We start from the raw sequence: 20,359 nt of genomic DNA, 5'->3' as shown, positions 1-20,359 counted from the left end.
ATACGTTTTAATCAACTATATTAAGCTTTTCCATTTTATGACATTTTAAAGTAGACGATTATACTCGAGGTGCCTGGTGTCCAGTAGTTCAGCTTTGTGTCTGGGAAACGATTTATGAAAATGCACCTCATTCTCACATGTTCATGTTTCTACTGAAACCATCTGGCAACCGTAGTAAAATGAAAAGGAAAAATCTCTGAGATGTACGAAAAAACTATGAGAAGAAATGCAGGAGCTTTATTGTAATCATTATTATTCTTGAGGTTAACCATCGATAAACTCATTCATGAGAACTTTTTGCTTTCAGTGACCTACAGCTCACAGATGCATGCCAGACAGCTAAAAGGACAAGAAAAATGCACCTTGGGGAACAGCACGGCGGCTCCTGGCTGCAACATTAGAAAGTATCAAGGATGTGTCTTCATTTCTGCAGCGGAGGGCGCGTTGGTCCACAGACTGACCTAGCGCTGCCTGCTCTCAGCATCCTTCGAAGATGCCGGCTCCAGGAGGTGGCTGGGAGGAGGCTGTCCACCCAGTCTGCAACTCCAAAAGCCAGCCTCAGTTTACAGCAACATCTCAGGGATTATGAAATACGAGAGGTGACTACACGGTGCCTTGAGTGTGAAACCCCGTCCTCCGCAAGTCAATGACATGGGAAACTGAATGTTGCCTTTAGAGTGTGAAACGGGGCTGGCTTTTCCCTCAGGAAAGGGCGAGAGCTGGGTCTGCTAGGTCTGTGTCACCTTCACCAGTCAAGGATGTGGCGTTGGAGAGGCCATCAGAAAGGCTGTGATGTGTCTGCTCCCCCCACTCCCGAGCCGCAGCAAACACCATGCTGGCAAGAGGGACCGTGGGGCCACAGCCTCTCCCAAAGCATCTCCTCCAGATTTGAACCTCTGAGTAAACAAGCCCATCGGCTTTTCAGAAAAGCAGGGCACCCAACAGCTGTGAGCCAGTGAGCAGACTAGGGCGGCTCTGGGCAGGAAACCTGGGCAGAAAGCATAGGATAATCTGAGATGCCCAAGTGAACATGGGCCCAGGCAAATGTGACCTTGGGCAGAGGGACTTCCTCACACGTCCACTGGTGGACAAACAGGCTTTTCTAGCTCAAATGGCATGTGGTGGTTCCACTTTTCCCTAGGGAGACAAAGGGCAGGTTTTCACCTGATCTTTCCACGCGGTCAATGCTTTTGCTCTAGTGTTTCAGAATTCGCTGTGTGTCTATTCCTTCACCTGGTCAGTGATCACTCCCAGAGCTCAAGGGCAGCTCTAGGGGTGATTACTGAAAAAAATGAAGGCTTGCCTTCATTTCTTGGTGAGCCTGTCTGGATGGTGGGGCTGTGCAAGACTTCGGACCCACACGGAGAAATCTCATTCTGGAAGTATTCCCTTTGGGCAAATTTTTCAGCAAGATGACTCCTGGAATAAAACTGCCATTTCAAAGCTGTAAGCTTTTCTCTGGCTTTCCTAGGAATGCTTGGTGTCACCCTGTGCTGTGACTCCTCGTCACACAAGGGAGGGGAATTCGGTGATGCTGTTGCCTGTTTCAAAAGTCTTCCCTGCTCAGTTTTTCTGTAATTAACACCTTCATCTCCTTCTCTCCCCGCTAGGTGTTAAGACTTTATTTTCCTATTACTAAAAAGAATGAAATGATTGAACTTTGCCCTGACCTTAATCTAATCCTCCCAAATGCGTGTGCACTTTTTTTTTTAAGACCACTGGCAGAGTAATTGATGAACGGGAACTGAAGCTAAACTCTGAACAACTCCATTTCACTCAGGTCTTGGCAAGTTCTGCTAATGGCACTTGCAGTGCCACAGTGATCCTCAAATGATACCAGCCAGGACTCCCTGGAAACAGGGTTTGGGGTCTGATTCTAGCTTTAGATATGGAATTTGAAGGCAAAGGAAGGGGCGCTTTGCTTTGTCTTAGATTTCCCCATGGAGCAGTGTTTTGAAGAAAATGCCAGTTCTCTTTGCTGGAGAAATGCCATGTGTCGGGGAACCGAGGCCGGCTGCTGTGGGTGCTGCGTCCTCGCCGGTCACTTGCGAGGCTGCTGGATGTGCTGGGTCCTCGGGGAAGGATGCTTGTCTATGGAGGCGTGGGGCTTCTGGTGGGCCACCTGGGCGGCCGCCGGGGGGAAGTCTTTGTCGCCCTGTGGGGAGACATGGAAAGCCCTGGCTTATTAACCATGAACAGCTGAGTGAGTACCTGAGCAAGACCCCAACCCAGCATCTTCCAGCTTCCCTGTGGGGGTGGGTGGGTGGGTGGGTACCATGGGTGGGTGATGGAGTGGGGAACCTGTTGGCAGGTAGAAGCCAGTCTCCTGGGACTGTTGGGGGTCCTGAAGCTCTCTGGGGAACTTAAGGGGGCACCGAGGCCCATGTACCTTCCAGAAGGTGAGAAAGCTTGCTGTCTCTGCCCCCACGCCATGGGATCAGATACCATACGACTCACTCAGAACTAAGTTGGGTGTCAGGTGGCTTTCTTCTGCAAGAACAGTTCTTGTGATCTTTTGAATTAGGGGATAAGACAGAACCAAATCCGAGGTCTTACATTCAGATTTGCTGTCTCAGCTATGAGTTGTGCCTGGAGCACTGGTTGAGAAGGAAACACACGGGGCGAGGCTGGAAGCTGGCAGATAGCCAGACTCACCCCCCTGAGTCTCAGAGAAGGTACCCGGCTGTTTTTTTCAAGGAGGAATTTCCTTCTTGTGCATGTGTGGCAGGGGCTGGGGCTTGACCCACCCTGGGCAGGATGGAGCCATGGTGAGCTCTTGGCTGAGCCGTGGGGTGACCTCAGATTTGTGTGGGCTTTTAATTTCCTCACATGTCGTAGATGTGCCATCCGTCTGTCCCAGGGTCCCTGGATGGCTGTGCTGAGCTGTCCCTGCCTGTGGCATTTTCTTTACACATCACATGCTAAGGGATAGAATGGGCTGTGAGCCACAGAGCTATGGATGGACTTAGTGAGCCGTCCCCTAGATGGGGGCTTGCTGGCATGGGGCAGGCGGTGGGGGTGGGGAGGTCTGTGCTTACAAAAAACATCAGGTCTCACCAGAAGACGGGGCTCTTGAAAGGCAAAGAGCTAAAAACTAAAGCTAAAAACGAAAAGCCATCAGTTTAGTTCAGAGGTCAGCACCTATTTTCTGTAATGGGCCTCACAGTAACTATTTTAGGCTTCTCAGGTCATACTCTCTGCACTCTGCCAGCGTGGCATGAAAGGACCATCGATGATACAGCCGTGAACGGCGTGGCTGTGTACCACGAAATCTTTATTCACGGACACGGAAATTTGAATTTCATGTAACTTTCACATATCAGGCCACATAATTCTTATTTCTAAATCTTCAACCATTTAAAAACGTAAAAATAGTCTCAGATCACAGATCATCCATAAACCCTTTGGCCCGTGGATCGTTTGCCGACCCTGGTTGAGTCTAAAGAGAAAGGAGATGGGTGAGGATGGGGGAGAAGAAGGTAGTGCCAGCTCGTGCTGCAGGCTCCGTGTGGTCACTGCCCACCAGCCCCCGACCACAGAAGCACGCTCCACGGATGAGGGGCAATTCAGAGACCCCCGGACCCTGGGTGGACAAGAGGGGCTGAGTAACGACAGGAGGAATCGGCAGATGGTGTGCTGAGGACCCGATTTGATGAAGGGGCTCTTACCCGGGCGATAACACCGGAGATGAACACAGTCGGTTTGGGTGGACTGGAAGACAAGAAGGAGAAGACATTGACCATCACGACTCACAAAAGAGCAACAGGCAGGCGACGGGAATGCAGAGACTGGTATCAGGGCCCGGAGACAAACAAGGACCCTGGGGAGTGGGAGGGGGAGGCACACCTCTTCCTGTTATTTCATCACATGGACCCACTGGACGCTGCGTTCAGGACACTTGTGGGCCCTTCTCCCCCGCAGGCTGAGCTCCGGCAGAGAGAGGAGAGCAATTGTAGCAGGCAGCGGGTGCGTTGCCGAGAAGCCCTTTCTCTTGGTTTTTCGTTTTTGGTTCATCTTTAAACTGTAACTGTGGGCAAGCCCAGTAGTTTTGGTCTCAAGAGATTATGCACCTGGGTGCTCCCTGAAACAGGGAAGGGGTAGGATCACGCTGGATGACCACAGAGCTCCAACCACGGAGCTTCCCATCCTGTGGGCTGAGGGGCTCCCCTTCCAGAGTCCTTGCAGACTCCACAGCTTCCGAAAGCTTCTAATGAGTGAGATCCTAGAGCCCATACAAAGGTCCTGGCCCCTGTGGGACCCCAAGTATTAAAAACGTTTGGTCCTTTGTATGTATGTACCACATCTTCTTTATCCATTCCTCTGTTGATGGACATTTAGGTTGCTTCCATGCCCTGGCTATTGTAAATAGTGCTGCAGTGAACAGTGGGGTGCCTGTGTCTTTTTGAATTATGGTTTTCTCCAGATATATACACAATGGAATATTACTCAGCCATAAAAAAAGAACAAAATAATGCCATTTGCAGCAACATGGATGGACTCGGGGATTGTCATACTGAGTGAAGTCAGACAGAGAAAGATAAATATCACATGATATTGCTTGTATGTGGAATCTACAAGAGATACAAATGAACTTATGTACAAAACTGAAATAGAGTCACAGATGTAGAAAACAAACTTATGGTTACCAGGGGGAAAGGGAGGGTGATAAATTGGGAGATTGCGACTGACATATACACACTACTGTATATAAAATAGATAGCTAATATGGACCTACTGTATAGCACAGGGAACTCTACTCAATACTCTGTAATGGCCTATATGGGAAAAGAAGCTAAAAGAGTGGATACATGTATAACTGATTCACTTTGCTGTACAGCAGAAACTAACACAACATTGTAAATCAACTACAGTCAATATAAATTAAAAAAAAAAAGTAAGGTCTTTGTAAAGCTCTTGCCATTTCTTAGCCTCTCTCATGGTACTGGGCTGGCCCACACTGTCACCAATACCTAGGGGATGGAATATGGGACCAAAGCGGTACATGTTCACTGTTGAAAAGCAACAAGCCAAGCACATTAAAATCACTTGTAGTTCTACCATCGCGAGATAACCACTGTTAACACGTGGTATGTCCTTCCAGCCTTCCTTTCTATGGATAGACAGACTCACTTGTTTTCGTATTAAATTTCCTTTTTTCTTACTAAAAGAGCCACCTTGTTTTGTAGTCTGCTTTCTGCAGTTAGGATCTGAGGATACCACTCCTGTGGTATCATAGACTCTTCTCTGCCTTAAAAAAATAACTGCGTGTGTCACAGTTTAAAAACACCAGAACACAGTTCCAGGTAGTACACAGGTGTGCACACCTCTGAAATGCCTCAATCAGAAGGGGACCTGGGAGCCGTAGGTGAGTGCAAGGCCAGCCAGCGGGGAGAGGGCGATGCGGACAGCTCCCGGAAGTGGCCAGTTTTCCTCAAGGCCAGTCTTGTGGGCAGACAGAGGGGAATCCATCTCTGAGCATCTCTGAGCAGCTCAGCCCACCTCCCACCAGCTCTGCTGCTCTGCCCTGCTGCAGGGGGTCCTTGGAAGGAAATAACGTGTTTTAGCTTTCTTTTGCTGCAGGCAAAAGTCCTACTCTTCAGAAAGTTCACTGCATCCCAAAGAGTTTAGCAAAAACACCAGAAAATCCCCCAAGTAATTTCCCTGACTCCACGAGACTAAGAAACCTCAAGTCTTACTCAGCAGCACAGAAATGGTCCCTACATGATGTTGGTTTGTTTCATTTAGCTTTTGTTGTTAACTGGGTTGGTTTTTTTTTTTTTATCACAAATATGACTTGGCTATGGGATCAATAGACAGCCACGGATGAGTAAGTTTGGCTCGAGTGTAAGTCCCTGATGTAGTACGTTTGGATTTGTTTGGAATCCAAGCACATCCTGCCTCGACGGGTCCAAATCACCCACCGGCTCTGCCTCCAGGGATTTCACGGCCAAGGGTTTCACATCTGAAGCTTAAGAACCATGTTCTGGATTCTAATATTTTAGAGGAAACCACCAAAAGGCTTTCCACAGCATTTCAGATCCCCACCTACAATGCATAAGGGTTCTATTTCTCCGCATCCTCACCACTTATCATTTTGTTTTTTCGGTTTCTTTTTTTTTGATAGTAGCCATACGAATGGGTGTGAAGTGGTATCTCACTGTGATTAAATTTAGCAACTAATTTTAAGAATAAGCTTCCTTGTGGCAGGGAATAATATATATCAATCTGTACTGAGCATTCCAGGTCTTTATGACATAAAACCCCCACCCCACCCCCACAATGTCTTCTCTCCTCTAAAAAACTGAAAAGGCCATAATCGACCATCAGGACATCTGGCAGCTGCCTGTGAAAAGTTGACAGAAGGCTGGCCTCTCGCGTCACACCTAAGGGCGGTATCTGTTTTCACACAGCTCTCCGGCAGAGTCTGTGAGCAGTGCTGGTTTTCAACAGGCTTGGTCAAAGGGCCCCGAACTCAGTACCTTTTCCATCCACAATTAACAGCATCTCAAATTGGTAAACAATTGTCTATTACACTTTTGTAGCAAAAACACTTTCTAAACTCCTTGACATAAGGTAGCTTAAATTCACAAACTCCGGTAAAGAGTCTGCTCTCGAAGCTGTGTTTGCAAAAACACACGTATTTTAAATTCCATTAGAGTTCCACGCGAAGCATAACCTACATTTCCAAGATTGTATAAACTGTGATAGCGGCTTTGAGGATTTATTTAATCTGATGAAAATCATTCTGACAGATGTGGTTTTGAAGAAGCAACATTCTTTCTCTCACGAAACAGAGAAACCGAAAAATATCATTGCTGCCCTCCTCACATGCTCAGGCCTTTCCAGTTTTTGAAAACCATATTTATTTACACTTAAAGGAACTGCACATCTGATGGAATTAGTGGGGATTACAGCCCTGGTACCCGTCCTATACATTAGCGGAAACTGCAGCTTCACTACACCTGGCCTGTGCAGCTACCAAATGTTTGGTGCACCTAGGTTTCCAGTATTCACCCGTCAAGGACCACATCAAATTCCTAACAGGGTCATCTGGACTTAACAAAAGTTTCCTATTCTTGATTTTATAAATTTCCTTGGTGAGTAAGGTTTATGCCTTATTGACATTCTCAGAAAAGGCAGAACGTAGGACAAAATGCCAGAAATGCTTAGTGAATGTGTGACCCTGTGGAAAGCAGACACCTGAAGGACTGAGTTTTCACGGTCTCATCTTTAAATGAACGTCCCCAGGGTTGAGAAAACTGAGCTCATATCTTAAAAACGCCACTGAACTCTAAAACAGTGAATATGGAAATCAATTTCAATATGTTTTCTTTAACTGATATCCAAAATACCACGTAGAGAACGTATTGAGGTGACATTCCCTTTTCTGTCCTAAGACTTCACCACCTGCACTGTCAGCGCAGGCCCCGGGTGACGTGGACGTTTTCTGTGCAGCTCTGAGAGGTGCGAATCCACGGCCCCGAGAGTCAGGGCTGGGCGGGGGCCTGCTGCTGGCCTCGTCCAGCTTCCCTGCCACGCGGAGCATGGCCCCAGCCCAGGCCTTCGCGCCTCTGCAGACCAGGAGCTCGTGGCCCTGGGGGTGGCCTCATGGTGACAAGGTCTCTGGCTTCCTGTACGTCGCCCAGTGGCCCCGACCCAAGTCCATGGCCTCCTCCGTGGGACAGCCCCTGCAGGTTTGAGGAAAGTTACCAGGCCTCTTTTTCAGATTCACAGGCGTGCTTGCAAATTCTTCACAACCTCAGGCCCCCTCCCCGCCTCCATGCCGGTGCAGTTTCTAGAGTTTGGCCCAGGAGCGCCGTGGACACAGCAGATGTGCTCCGGCTGCCAGGCTGCTGCAGGTCCCCGTGTGCCTGGTCCAGGGACACTGATGCTGCTCTTCTCGGGGGTGACAGAGAGCGGTGCAGCCTGGGGAAGTGGTTTCCGGAGCCCGGACACGACCAGAAATGCTGACCATCTCTCCTGGCTGGCTAGCGAGAAGCAGCGTGGTCAGAGGGACTCGTACCCGCTGCCCTGCACTGGCCCATGGCCCACTTCCCCAGCTCATTACATGGAATCGTTTCCCTTCTTTCCTGGAACCCCCCGGGCTTAAGGCCTTAGAGATTCTTTTAAGGGCTAAGGGGTTCCACCCTCAGAAAACTGCAGGCCAGGGCCCCTTCTTCATTGAAAACTAGGCTTCTCTGAAAGCAGGGTGGTTGGGGGTGGGTACGAGTCAGTGCCCACTTGTCCGGTCAGCCTATGCCTTCCCAAGCACCCTGACAAGGACTGGGGTCACTGAGTTGCCATGCAGGAGTGCTTTGGGATGGGGACACACACACACACACACACACACACACACACACACACACACGCAAGGAATCAGTAAGACGCAGGCACGTCATCGATCCCACTGCAAGTCGTCAAAATGGCAGCAAAGGCATTGCTGAGAGTTCTATTTCACAGAAGCATTTTCGTGTTAGCAGTTTTGATCTGGGTTCAACGCAAGTCCACCAAGTCATCCTCTGCAAATGCTTTCTCCTCTTCACGTAAATGCGCTCTGAAAATATCAGCAGGCATTGTTTGTGCAGAAGAAGGGGATGCATAGCTTTTAATGAGTTGTTTGTTCTCTATTTTCCCTATAGGATGGGAATGATCTTAGATGGGAACAGCTACTATTTACTGATCACTTATCATGGGCCAGGTACTGAGCTTTACACAGAATTGTGATATCTAACCTTTCAACCCTACAAAGTAGAAACTATTATCTGCATTTTACAGATGAGGGAATTCTGTAAAATCAGAGAGGTTCAGTAACTTGCCTGACAGTTGCACAGTAGACAAGCACTCCAAGCCAGACTTGGAACAAGGGCAGCCCAGGGCATTAGCCTGATGCCCTCATTTGAGGGCTGAGAACTGGGTCATGGAATAGCCTCTGTTTTTAGGTTCTGGCTTCTATACATGATTTAGAGATGTGGATTTTTAAAGTAAGCAATCTAAATGCCATCAAAGCATCCCTTATTCAACCAGGCAGTACAAGGCATTCAGATCTGCCTAAGCATTTAATTTCTGACTTGATAATGGATTTTTTTTTCCCTGAAAACTATCATTTATGTCTATAGTACTTAACTAGGTACAGAGTGCGTCCACATAAATTATTAACACATCTGATTCTCTCCAGCAGGTGTCATCCCAATTTTATGGGCGGCTAGAAGAGGCTGAACCTTGTCAGTGGCCCCAGAGACAGAGCCTGGAGGACGCAGGTCTGGAGCTCTCAGCTCCGTGCTCTTTGTTGGGTCATGAGTCCCACCGTCACCCACACATCAGCTCCCGAGCTTCAGGAACAAAGCCTGAAGGTTTCAAACAAAATGCAGTCAACACGGCCTAAGAAGGAGGCCCAGAGGAAAGGTGGCAGAAGAACACCAGCTGAGTGTGGGCCCTGATGTCAGACCATCCTGGCTCTGCCAATGATTGGCTGGTGGGCTGGCATTTGACCTTCTGAGGCTCAGTCTCCTCATCTGTAAAATGGGTGGCAGTGGACTCTCCCTTGCCAGGTGACTGTACGGACACATGCTCCTTAACATACTGCAAGCACTCAGCGATGGTAGGCGTGGAGTGAGGAGACCACATGCCCAGCCACTGCTAATTCACAACTGGTTCAGCTCTGTTTCATCTTCAGATCCCCTAGCCATGTAGAATAACCCTGCTTATCTGGGACTGAAAGCTTCCCAGTAAGCAAAAAGAGGGTCTGGGATACACAAAACAGATGCCACCAAACCACGGACTTGAAGACAAACTCTCTGGGCCCTCAATCTATTTGAGTCCTATTTTGACATGATGGGAAAGGGCTTGGTTGTTCGTTTCCCAGCCCACTGAAGACAGGAAGAAAGCTTGAAAGTGATGAGGCCACTTGAGCTCACAGCAAGGCGGTTGCCCTGTGGCTAGAGGCTCCGTCCAGACCACCAGCTCCTCCTCCACCCACAGCTCCTGGTCACAGCACAGGAAGCAGGCATGGGAGGAAGTGGGCCATGCTGGCAGTGGTGGCAGGAGCATGGAGCCTTCTGGGCTACGTCAGGACCTGGGAGCAGTCACCATGTGATGTTCCCTCCCTTCGTGGTGAGAAAGCACGAGTGCTCAGAAAAGAATTTTCCCCTTAAAATCTCCCTAAAAGTCAAAGCCTCCTGGTGAGTCAGGGAGCGGTGTTCTCATGAACACTCAAGCCCGGAAAGCTGCATCAGAGTTTCGATTTCATTTTCTGACAGGCAGCTAACACACTGGGTGCGGGGTGGGGGGTGGGTACTTCATAGGGGGGAGTCAGGGCAGAGCCTGAGAAGGTGGAGTTTAGGCTGAGATCCGTGTGCACACATGTGCACACGCGTGTGTAATGGGAAGGACACGAGGCCACAGCACAGTGAGTGGAAGGAAGGGGCACAGTTTAATCTGCTCTTGTCAGCACAGGGCGAATGGGGCCTAAGGCCCCTCTTCTCTTAGTGACGGAGGTGAGCTGGTTTGGGCCCCGCCCGCAGGATGGGTTCCTGGAAAGAGCTGTCTCCTTCCCGAACCTCCTCGTGAAAGGACAGAGCCTTGAGGCAATCTAGAAGCATATTCTGTGGCTATATTCTGACTTTACTATCTGTGGCTTTGTGTTTTCACAGAGTTTACAGAAAAGTATATTCCCACCTGGGATGATTTTATTTTATTTTATTTTGGCCTCACTGTGCACGCAGCATGTGGGATCTTAGTTCCCCAATCGGGGATTGAATCCGCACCCCAGGCAGTGGAAACAGAGAGTCTTAACCACTGGATCAGCAGGGAAGTCCCCCCTGGGATGATTTTAAATACATTTCCTAGTTAATAGGAGGAAAACAAATCCTTCTTAACCACTATAATTCTTGAAATATCTTTTTGGCTTGGTGTTCATTTATTTGGGTTATTAATTTTCTGGACACCAAAATAATAATTAGCATGGCTGGTGACCAGAGGGGACTGTCTCACTTGACTGCACCTAGACATTTCTTCGCCTGTCATTCTTCGAAGGGTGACAGTCAAGGTTGTCTCCCTCCTTCCGCCTGACTTCAGGAGCTTCGAGAACTCCCACAAGATGGCACTGCTGGTCCTCTTAGCTGGTGGCTTTTGGGCCGGCAAAGCTTTGGCCAGCTCGGCCAGGCCCAGGGTAACAGCAAGCTAGGGGTCTGAGGTGGGCAGGGGCTACTGGCACCTTAGGACAAGTGCGTCCCCTTCTCCCTAAGGGACAGGTCATAGTCCAGGGAGTCTCACTAAAGGGAAATCAAAGACAACTCAAGGGCTTTAGATGAAATTCTAAATCTAGAGAAAATACTCAGGAACCCAATTCCTTCTAAGATTTGGCATGTGGAGTTTGTAATATCTTTTTAAAGGGCGTGAGCAAAGGTGCTCTGTTGGGGGACAATGTCTGAGCGCGTGTGTGCATGTCTGTTTCAACGAGAAGACCTAGGTTCAGCATCAGCTGTGGCATCTCTAGCTCCCTGACTCAGGCCTGCTGATCCCAGGATGCCGTGACTTTCAGACAAAGCCCAACCCAGCCTGTGCCTCCGGGTCTGTCCTAGAGGTGTGGGGTCTGGTCTCTGGGTGGGAGGATGCTCTTCTCTGGGATTCCAAAAAGACTGCTTTTTAGATGACACTTCACCCACAGGTGCTTGGCTGATTGTTGATCCAGATGCCAACACCTCTCTACCTGCTTATTTCAAGAAGGCTGCCACCCCGAGTACTGAGTGTGTAGGCGAGGATGGCCGACATGTAAATGAGGTGTCCCCCACATACTCAGAAGGTACAGTGACAGCTGCTACCCTACCAGGGCCTGGGAAGCCCCACCTTCCTTCTAGACACCTATTTCCAGAAAGCTACTCTAAGCTTCGCATCAGTGCCCTGTACACCCTGGACTGTCTCATCATGTGACCTACGGCTTTCCGTCCTCCATCTTCCCTCTGTTCTTAGTTATTCTCTCTCCTGTGCTGGGTGCAAAGAAGATACCTGCAGTCATGATGCTAATTATTAGCTTGCCATTTCATACATGGGGGCTGTTCTGGACCAGTATGTGTGTCTGCATTCATCACAATACAGTGGTCACCGTATCTGATGAGAGAAACCAGGCCAGGCCTCCCAACAGCTTGGGGTGAGCAGAGTGTCTGTGTGGTTTGGAAATTCACTGCATTCTGCCGCTGTCTCTACAGCATTCAAAGAGGACTTGGCAGCACAGAGCAAAGCTGTGTAATGGAGTGTTTGAGGACTGGGCTTTGGAGACAGGTGGCTCCGGGTTCAAATCTTACTTCAGGTGAGTAGCCTCCTTGAGCCTCAGTGTCCTTCTGTAAAATGGGAACAATCCCTACTTTATAGAACAGTTGGGAGTTCAAACAAAATAATGTAGATAAACTGTGCAGAGAGTAGAATCCTGCCTCCACTGGCAAAATCAGCTCATTACAACAGGGACGTGCTCCTGGCATAACCGAACACTTTGTATAACAATCAGACAATCTGTGTAACTATCATACATATGTATTAAATGTTCTAAATGTTACATCATTTCAGTAAGTAGCACTTACACTTAAAATCATCCCATCTTTGATTCTGAATACATTTGTTTTAGTGTCATTCTTCTGAATTCCAATATAGGGAAATAGCAGTGAATAGCTGATGCTGACTAGACAGGTGCTAAAACCCATAGTATTTATTGCCTGTAGCTTGAAATCAGATCTCGTTGCCTGTCTTCAGGGTCAAGGTCATGTTTTATAACTGAACGATTAGGGGGAGGAGGATGTCCATGGTTCAAAGTACCAAGGGTTTTTTAGAGGACAGCTATTAGGGCTTTAAAAAGGAAACTGATCACGAAAGAAAAAACCCAACAAGACGACTGCTAATAGAATTCCTATTAGAAAGAAGTACACACTTATATTAAATCAAATACAGACACCCAAACCCTCGTCTGGTCCAGGTCTACTCCCATCTTGGGCAGTGCAGGGGTCTGGTTTTACGGGGGACCAGCTCTCACTAGGCTAGTTCTGCCAAACCCTAGCAAAGAAAGAGGAGACTCAGATTAACTTGCTCTCAGGAGACTGCCAGCTGGGTCTCTCTTGGCCGTGGCAGCTTTGCCTCTTGCAAAAGGCCCGGGAGGACCAAACACAGCTCAGGGTAAAATCAACTACATGGAGTGATGGGCAAGAGCTTTTGGATTTCTCTGTTGCTGGATTCACCAGTAACTACATCCCTAATCCACCGTCCAAGATTGCGTGGCGCGGAGGGATTTGGGGAGCTGAGCGTGGCCGTCACTCGCTCCCCGCGCAGCAGGGTGCACGTGATCAGCGATAAGCCGCGGTCCTCAGTGGTCTCCGGCTTTGCAAAGTCAGCTGCTGCCTGATTAAAACGCCGCCTCTGAGGACCCTCTTCAGATCACACCACGCCCTCATGCTTTTTCCAGAATTAACAGAAAAAGAGGAGCAGAGTCAACTACACAGAAAACTAAACCTGCCACCAACTCTGCTTACTTAAAAAAAAAACAAAACAGCTAGTGAGTTAGGACGACTTCCATTCAATCCAGCAGTTCCTACCCTCACCCGCGTGTTTAGAGCCAGCGCTTGAGAATATTCTAATAGCACGGAGCGCAGCTGGACAGACCGTGTCAAGGTCACTACGTTTTGGGGCGTGCACGCGGGGCGCGGATCAGAGTCTTCACTCCCCCTCCCTGACAGTGAATAGCTGGGAAGCACTGACTCCCTCACCGGCCCAGGTCACTGCCTGGGACATCACTGTTCGGGGCTCTAAGGTCTATTTTTGATGCATCAGTTTCATCTGTTGATTTATCAGTTTCATTTCTTTATTCACACAAGAGAGATATGTTATATATATATGTGTGTGTGTGTGTGTATATATATACACACACATATACACACTAAGTACCAAACATGCCTCAGAATTAGGAAGCACTTACGTACCACCGTGCGCGCCTTCCGCTTCCTGCCTGTGCAGTAGCTGGAGGACCTGCCCCTGCCTCTCATCACTGTCCTCTTCTTCCTCTACTAACACCCACTGGGCAGGGCTCTGGGTTAGGGGCCAGGTGAAGAGGAAAGTCCTCAGAGAGCTGGTCCTAGAGGCCTCTCAAGTGTTATCAGGAGGCCAATGGGGCACATGTGTGAGGTTTACCAGAAGCTAATCTGGAAAACGGTCATTGTGATTTTCCAGAAATGGCTTTTCCTTATTTCAATGTGGCCAGTCTCCATGACAACCACAAGAAAACCAAGCTTGTCATTGACAGGAAGAACTTCCACGGGCCCATCCTCCGATGGGGATGTGAATTCACCAGGGCTGCTCCTGTGTGGGAACCAGAGCATCTCCCTGAACTTGGCATATAAGGATTTCAAGAGGAGAATGAAGGCAGGGGCAGGTGTGCTGCCCTGGGCCCTGCCCCTAAGCTCTCATCACCACCCTCCCTTCCAAATGTTCCCTTTGGGTGTCTCCTTCCTCAAGGCCCTTTGCTTTTCTCAGGGGCAGCCCGATTCAAAGAATTCCGTTCGGGTTTTTCTGTAACATCTTACGGGAAAACCCGAATGAACTTTTTGGCCAATCCAATGCTTTTGCCACCAATGAAGCATTCAACCCAGCGGTCCCCAACCTTTTTGGCACCGGGGACCGGTTTTGTGGAAGACAATTTTCCCATGGATGGTGGGGGGATGGCTCAGGCAGTAATGCAAATGATGGGGAGTGATGGGGAGTGGCAGATGAAGCTTCACTCGCTGGCCCGCCGCTTACCTCCTGCTGTATAGCCTGGTTCCTAACAGGCCTGGGGGTTGGGGACCCCTGATTCAACATGCCCCTTATTAACAAGTGAGGTGGATGCATGGGACTGGGAGAGAAGGGCCAGCAGACAGAAAACATTCTCACTGATGGCTAGGGGCACCTGAGCCTCAGCTTCCTCATCTGAGATGCAGAGCTAATTACCCCCGGAGTTCACGGGAATCTGGGGAAGATCAGGGGAGCACCATGCGTCAGGCATGCTGCATACAAGGTGTGACTCCGGGAGAGACCTGTTGTGAGGTTAGCGTGTAAACCGAAGCACATTTATCCCCACGTTACAGTGTTGAGGGAGGACTGGATGATGGTCACCGTACTTGTAAAAATTAGAGCAGAGAAGCACATCGTTGTGTCTGGAGGACGGTGCCGATCTCTAACCCACGGCAACACTCAGGGATCTCAGCATGAATCGCGCTGGGGCTTTGGGGGAAGAACTGTGCAAGCCGTAACCTGGAATTTCCTACCAAGCCCAGTCACACCTGGGGAGACGGTCCCACGGCCAGAGCCACAAAGAGGGCAGCTGGGGTGAGACACCCTGGGCTGAGCTCGCAGCAGGCCAGTCACGATGAGCTTCTGGGGGGTGAGGGCTACATATAAACTCAGTGTTTCAGAGATCAAAGGGGAACCCCTACTGTGTAATCGTCATGTTGCCATGGCAGCCATGAGCACACCCCCGCCCCACAGCCTTCCACCACCGCTGGGCAAATAAATCCTCATCCAAGACCCATCTGTTCTGAGGGGGTGACGGAAAGTGTGAGAGCAGCACGGCCACATTTCAGGGGAGCCTGAGGACTCCCTCAGTCAAGGACACCTGTCCCAAAGGTAAAGGATTTAGGATGCAAACTAAGGCTGGGGGAGAGGAAGGACTGCGGGCCTTTTTCACTTTTTAACACCTGTCGGCCCCACAGGTGGGGAGTTTTGTCAGGGTTGGGAGAGGAGGACATTTTAGTTGAAGAGTACGTTCTGGCTGCAGAGCTCGACCTGGCGCTGTCCTGGGGCAGCACGGGTGCCCAGGGCACGGTGGGTCCTCGAACGTGGGTCTCTTCACCACCGCCTGTGTCTGTGCCCGTGTGTTGAATAAACACTGAGCAACTGCCAGTGCAGCCACAGAGCCGGGTACTGGAGACCCAGCATCACCAGCACAGCCTAAGTGCACTGGGCGCTGGACTCCGCCAGGCGGATGGGACTCAAGACAGACTTGATCTACGAGCAAGTGGACCCAGGGCCCTGGTTGCTCTGAGTTTCTCTGGGTCACGTGCCGCAGGTGAGAGAACCCAGCCGTTGTTTTGCACTTTGTTATTGCGAACTAGGACACACTGCCTGACAAGCAGAAGTCTTTGTGTGACAGTGGGAGAGAGTATTTGAAACCAGAACTCTTCCAGGGAATCTGGGCCACGTGGGTTCTGGAGTAGAAGGTATGAGGTGCCTGGCTTTGCACTGTCCACAGCCTGGGTTGATACATCCCGTGGTGGAGCTGTCACCTTGGACACCAGAGGGAAGGACCCTAAAGAAAGGTTGCACTCCCAGGAGGCAACCCGGAAAGGCGTGGGACCTGGAGTTGGAGGGGAAGTGGGTGCAGGGCCGAGACCAGCCAGAGGAAACAGAGGGCAGTGACCCGTGTAAATATCCACCGGCACCTGTCCTGCTCCTTTCAGGCAGGCAGGGGAGGGTGGAATCGGAGTACTAACTTGAAACACTGTATTAAAAGAAGTTATTTCTATCCCCTAGAGAGAACCCCAGTGGAAGAAGAGTTCTCCTTAAGCTCAAGATGCCGTTTGTTGCTTTTCCTCCGCATTTACCTCCAAAAGGTGCTGATTTGAATACAGAGAAAAAAGCAACATCTTTATGGTTCAGTAACGGCTGTGAGATCCTAAAACAATTACCAGTGACATAAGTACAAACATTTTCTGCATCAGGGCCTTCAAAAACGATCGCAAGGGCAAATGGCATTGTATTTGTCTTCCTATCATTTTCTGGAAGAAATAAAAGCGGCCAAGCCCCTCCTGCCTCCTCCCTGACCGGCAGAGGGAAGAGGGGTGGTCACGTGTCCCTGGCTCCCTGGGACAGTCCGGCTTTAGGCCTTGGTCATGCTGTCAGTACTAATCGCGCCTCCTTTCACTCCCAAGAACAAACTAGTCTAAACACGTTGCACGCTCCAAGCCGAGACACAGAATTCTACACAGATCTTTTAGGAGTTTCATCGTGCGTGTTCAAAATGCTGGAACTCCTGCCTGTATGACCTGAAAACCTGAGCCAGCTTCGACGGCGGCTCACATTATCTTTCCATTGCTTTCCCCAAACGGATCCTTGCCCAGCTGTGTTCCCACAGGAACTTCCCACATATCACAGTACAGTGGAGGCTCTTGCAAGCCTAACTCCCCTTCAAGGTCAAGGTCAACAGTTGAATTTACTGTGTCCCCAGCACCTGACATACTACCTGGTGCGCACATGCTGTCAGCGTAGGCTGTCAGCACCAACTGAGCAACGCGGGCATGGTCTGTAGTAGTTGCAAGGAGTGAATTAACAAGGGTGACTCCCTGGAGCTGTTTGTGGCTCATGTCTTAGGAATGCAGGAAACGCCTCTTGCACCAGAGCCTCAAAGGCTTGCAAAGGAGCAATTCAAAATGTGGATTTGTTTTTGTTACCTACCAGTCTGGCTGGGCCAGATCCGCTGGTGATAGGAGCATAACTTGGAATTCCCAAGCAAATAGGCTCTTCCTGCAGCTTTTGCCAGAATGATCTTGTAGACTAGTGAACAGTCTCTCTCCCTAAGAGGTATGTCTTCAGATCATCTCAAGTCAAACCAGGACTGCAGATGAAACCATGAGTTGAGTCTTTGATGATAAGAACAGTTAGCTGGGGGTAGATGGAGGAGAGAGATGGGGAGTGCCTTATTGAGACCACTTTTGAGAGTCTGAATTAAATTTAACAGGAGAAAAAAATCTATCAGCTTTCTGTATGTCAATTCCTGGTAGGTGCCAACAAGGGCTAGGTTTCTTTGCAGGACTTTTGCCATATTTCCCTAAAAATCTCAAAAAATGCAGGTGACCAAACTAAGGCCCAAACTCAAAGGCAGCCAACCTTGTAAAGAAACCAGAGTCTTTTTTTTATAAAATGTGACTTCACTTAATGCAAGAGTGACCATAATGTTCAAGGGATTTCCTCTGGAGCTTGGAGAAGATAAAAACAGGCAAGCTGGGCATTTCCCTGGTGGTCCAGCGGTTAAGACTCCGTGCTTCCAATGCAGGGGGCCCGGGTTCGATCCCTGGTCAGGGAACTAAGATCCCACATGCCACGCAGTGCGGCCAAAAAATAAAAATAAAACAAACAAACAAACAGAAAAACCCAAACAACAACAACAAAAAACGGGCAGCTGCTATTCTAACCCTCAACATGGACCGTTTTTAAGCTCCCTTTGCCTCTTCAACTGGATTCTTAAGTATGTGTGTCAGGAACAGTTGTGTGGGATTCTATTGTAGAATTCTGGAAGCATCAGCAGGGACTCGCCCAGTAAAGTAGCTCTAAAAGGACTCTTTGCTCTAACATCTAAAAGAAATACACCAGAGGATCCATAAGGCCTGAGTAAATCATTACACTATTAAGAAATTGCTATAAATATGCAGTGTTAATTTGATAATTCAAAATGGACTGGTACAATAAGATTTCGGGGCTTATAAAGTACTGCTGGCTTTTGGCGGTCGCTAGCACCTGGGGTGCAAGCTGACTGCTTCTCTACCCGTCGGCCCAGGTGTGGGGGTACGAGGGAGCCTTCTCCTTGGCTGGCCTCCCAAGGCACCCCGGTGGAGCAGAGAGCAGGGAGGGCCCTGCGGTATGTGATGTGTCTCCCTGCCACCCAGCCCAGGGTGCGCGCTGGTGTCTGTAGCTTTAAGGAGGAGGCAGGAAAGAAGGAAGGAGCCGGGGAGGGGCTTCCAAAGCCCTGATGTGGCTTCTCCTTGCCAGGTTCATGACAGTGAACAACATCCACAAGGGTGGGTCGGCAGCCTCTCACCTGAACCCAATAACAGGGCAGCCTGCTCCTCCAACCCCCCCCAGCTAACTTGGGTGACATTCATTTCCATGTGTGTCTTTGTGCCTCAGAGTTTCCATTATGGTCCCTGATCTTGTCATACCCAAAACCCTTGGAGCCAGACACGTTTCAGAATTCAGATTTTTTGCAAATAGTATAAAGGCATCACATTGCATAAATCACGTATAATGAATATTCCCAAGGCGGTCCGGGCAGCACCCCATAGTCAAAATCATTAATATTTTTTACAGCAAAATGCATGGCGATTACACTAAGTAGGATAGATAAGAACTATAAATAGCCGCACATCAGTTCAGTTTCTGCCACCGTATGAGTTTTAGTGCGAAAATATGAAAACCTTTGCAGTTTTCTTAGTCCTCCGGACTGTGCATTTTGCTTGCTCTGGGGACACGGGGCACTTTCTGCTCACTACCTCCTACGAGGCTTCCTCTACCACCAAGCAAGAGAAATGGATTTGGAATAACCAAGACAGTATAGCTGTCAAGGGGTAAAAAGAATCACAGGCATTAGTCTGGGATTACACAGAGAAGCCGCGGTCAGCTCTGCACCTTTATCTATAGAGAGAAACATTTGATTCACGCATTTAAGCAAAACCTTTGCCAAGGCAGAATAAAACAACTGTAACCAGGGAATTCCTCCTAAATTGGCAGCCTGCCTCTGCCATTTCTGGGTTCAGAGAACTTGTACTAATAACCCTGTCTCACTTCTGCAGCTGATCTCAGAGCCTGCTCGCCCATGTTCCAGACCTCTCACTGTGAGGTGTGCAGGGCGGGCGGCACACACAGAGCTCGGCTTCCTTTTATACAGATGAGGAAGCCGCCTAGTGACAGAGGGGGCCATGTTGCCTGTGGTCACTGGTCTGAGAGGAAGTGGAACCCAGATAAGAACCTGGGTCCTCAGACTGTGGCCCCAAATACATTCCAACCAACTCTAGTCCTGCAACGTGATTTGAGTAACCTTGGTCAAGTAATTTTTGGAAACGCTGCTGCCTGTCTCCTTCTCTCGGAGATTCAAATGCCCCCAGAGCATGAGGGCCCTGAGATGTCATAAGGAAACCGCATTAATTTCATTTAACCCATGTTTCCTAAATGCATTTGAATAGGGAACGCTTTGGGGCAGAATACCGTCAGCACTGACGCACCCTGGGATGCTGATTAAAGGCAGTTTGAGTTGTGCCCAGACTAACACAGTTGAAAGCAGCTGATCCACTTGGAAAGTGTCCTACCTCCAAGGATGGAAGAGAAACCACAACGATTTATTGGGAGACCCAAGTCTAGGGAATCCGTTTTTCCACCCTCCTCCTTTTCCTCCCCACGGCCAGTAAACTACAGCCATGTGCTGTTGGGTCACTGGATGGACAAGCCTGGCCCGCTCCACTGCTGACTGTGGACAAGGCTGTGAACCTGGCTCGCAGACGCTTGGGCACCTTGTCACTTGTGGTGAAACAAAGCGCCCCCACCGAGGGCTGAATGCCCTCACCGGCACACACTGTTTGTG

General features: G+C 49.3%; 1 protein-coding gene and 1 non-coding gene across 2 annotated transcripts in view; one reads left to right on the top strand and one right to left on the bottom strand.

Annotated features, from left to right (window-relative positions):
• Positions 1–215: 215 nt before the first annotated feature.
• The window catches only part of DAP (death associated protein), a 67,978-nt gene continuing 47,834 nt past the window's right edge, over positions 216–20,359 (bottom strand). Inside the window, exons 3-4 of the mRNA XM_057708530.1 lie at positions 3,669–3,711; positions 216–2,155 (exon numbers count right to left, since the gene is read on the bottom strand). Coding sequence (XP_057564513.1) covers positions 2,042–2,155; positions 3,669–3,711 — 157 coding nt within the window. The 3' untranslated portion in view covers positions 216–2,041. The remainder of the gene's footprint in view (positions 2,156–3,668; positions 3,712–20,359) is intronic.
• TRNAW-CCA (transfer RNA tryptophan (anticodon CCA)) lies at positions 18,019–18,091 on the top strand. Its single transcript has one exon. It is a non-coding gene; the product is annotated as a tRNA-Trp (tRNA).

Source organism: Hippopotamus amphibius, chromosome 15, assembly GCF_030028045.1.
Source record: "Hippopotamus amphibius kiboko isolate mHipAmp2 chromosome 15, mHipAmp2.hap2, whole genome shotgun sequence".
Classification (NCBI taxonomy): domain Eukaryota; kingdom Metazoa; phylum Chordata; class Mammalia; order Artiodactyla; family Hippopotamidae; genus Hippopotamus; species Hippopotamus amphibius.
This window is presented reverse-complemented; position numbering and strand designations above follow the sequence as displayed.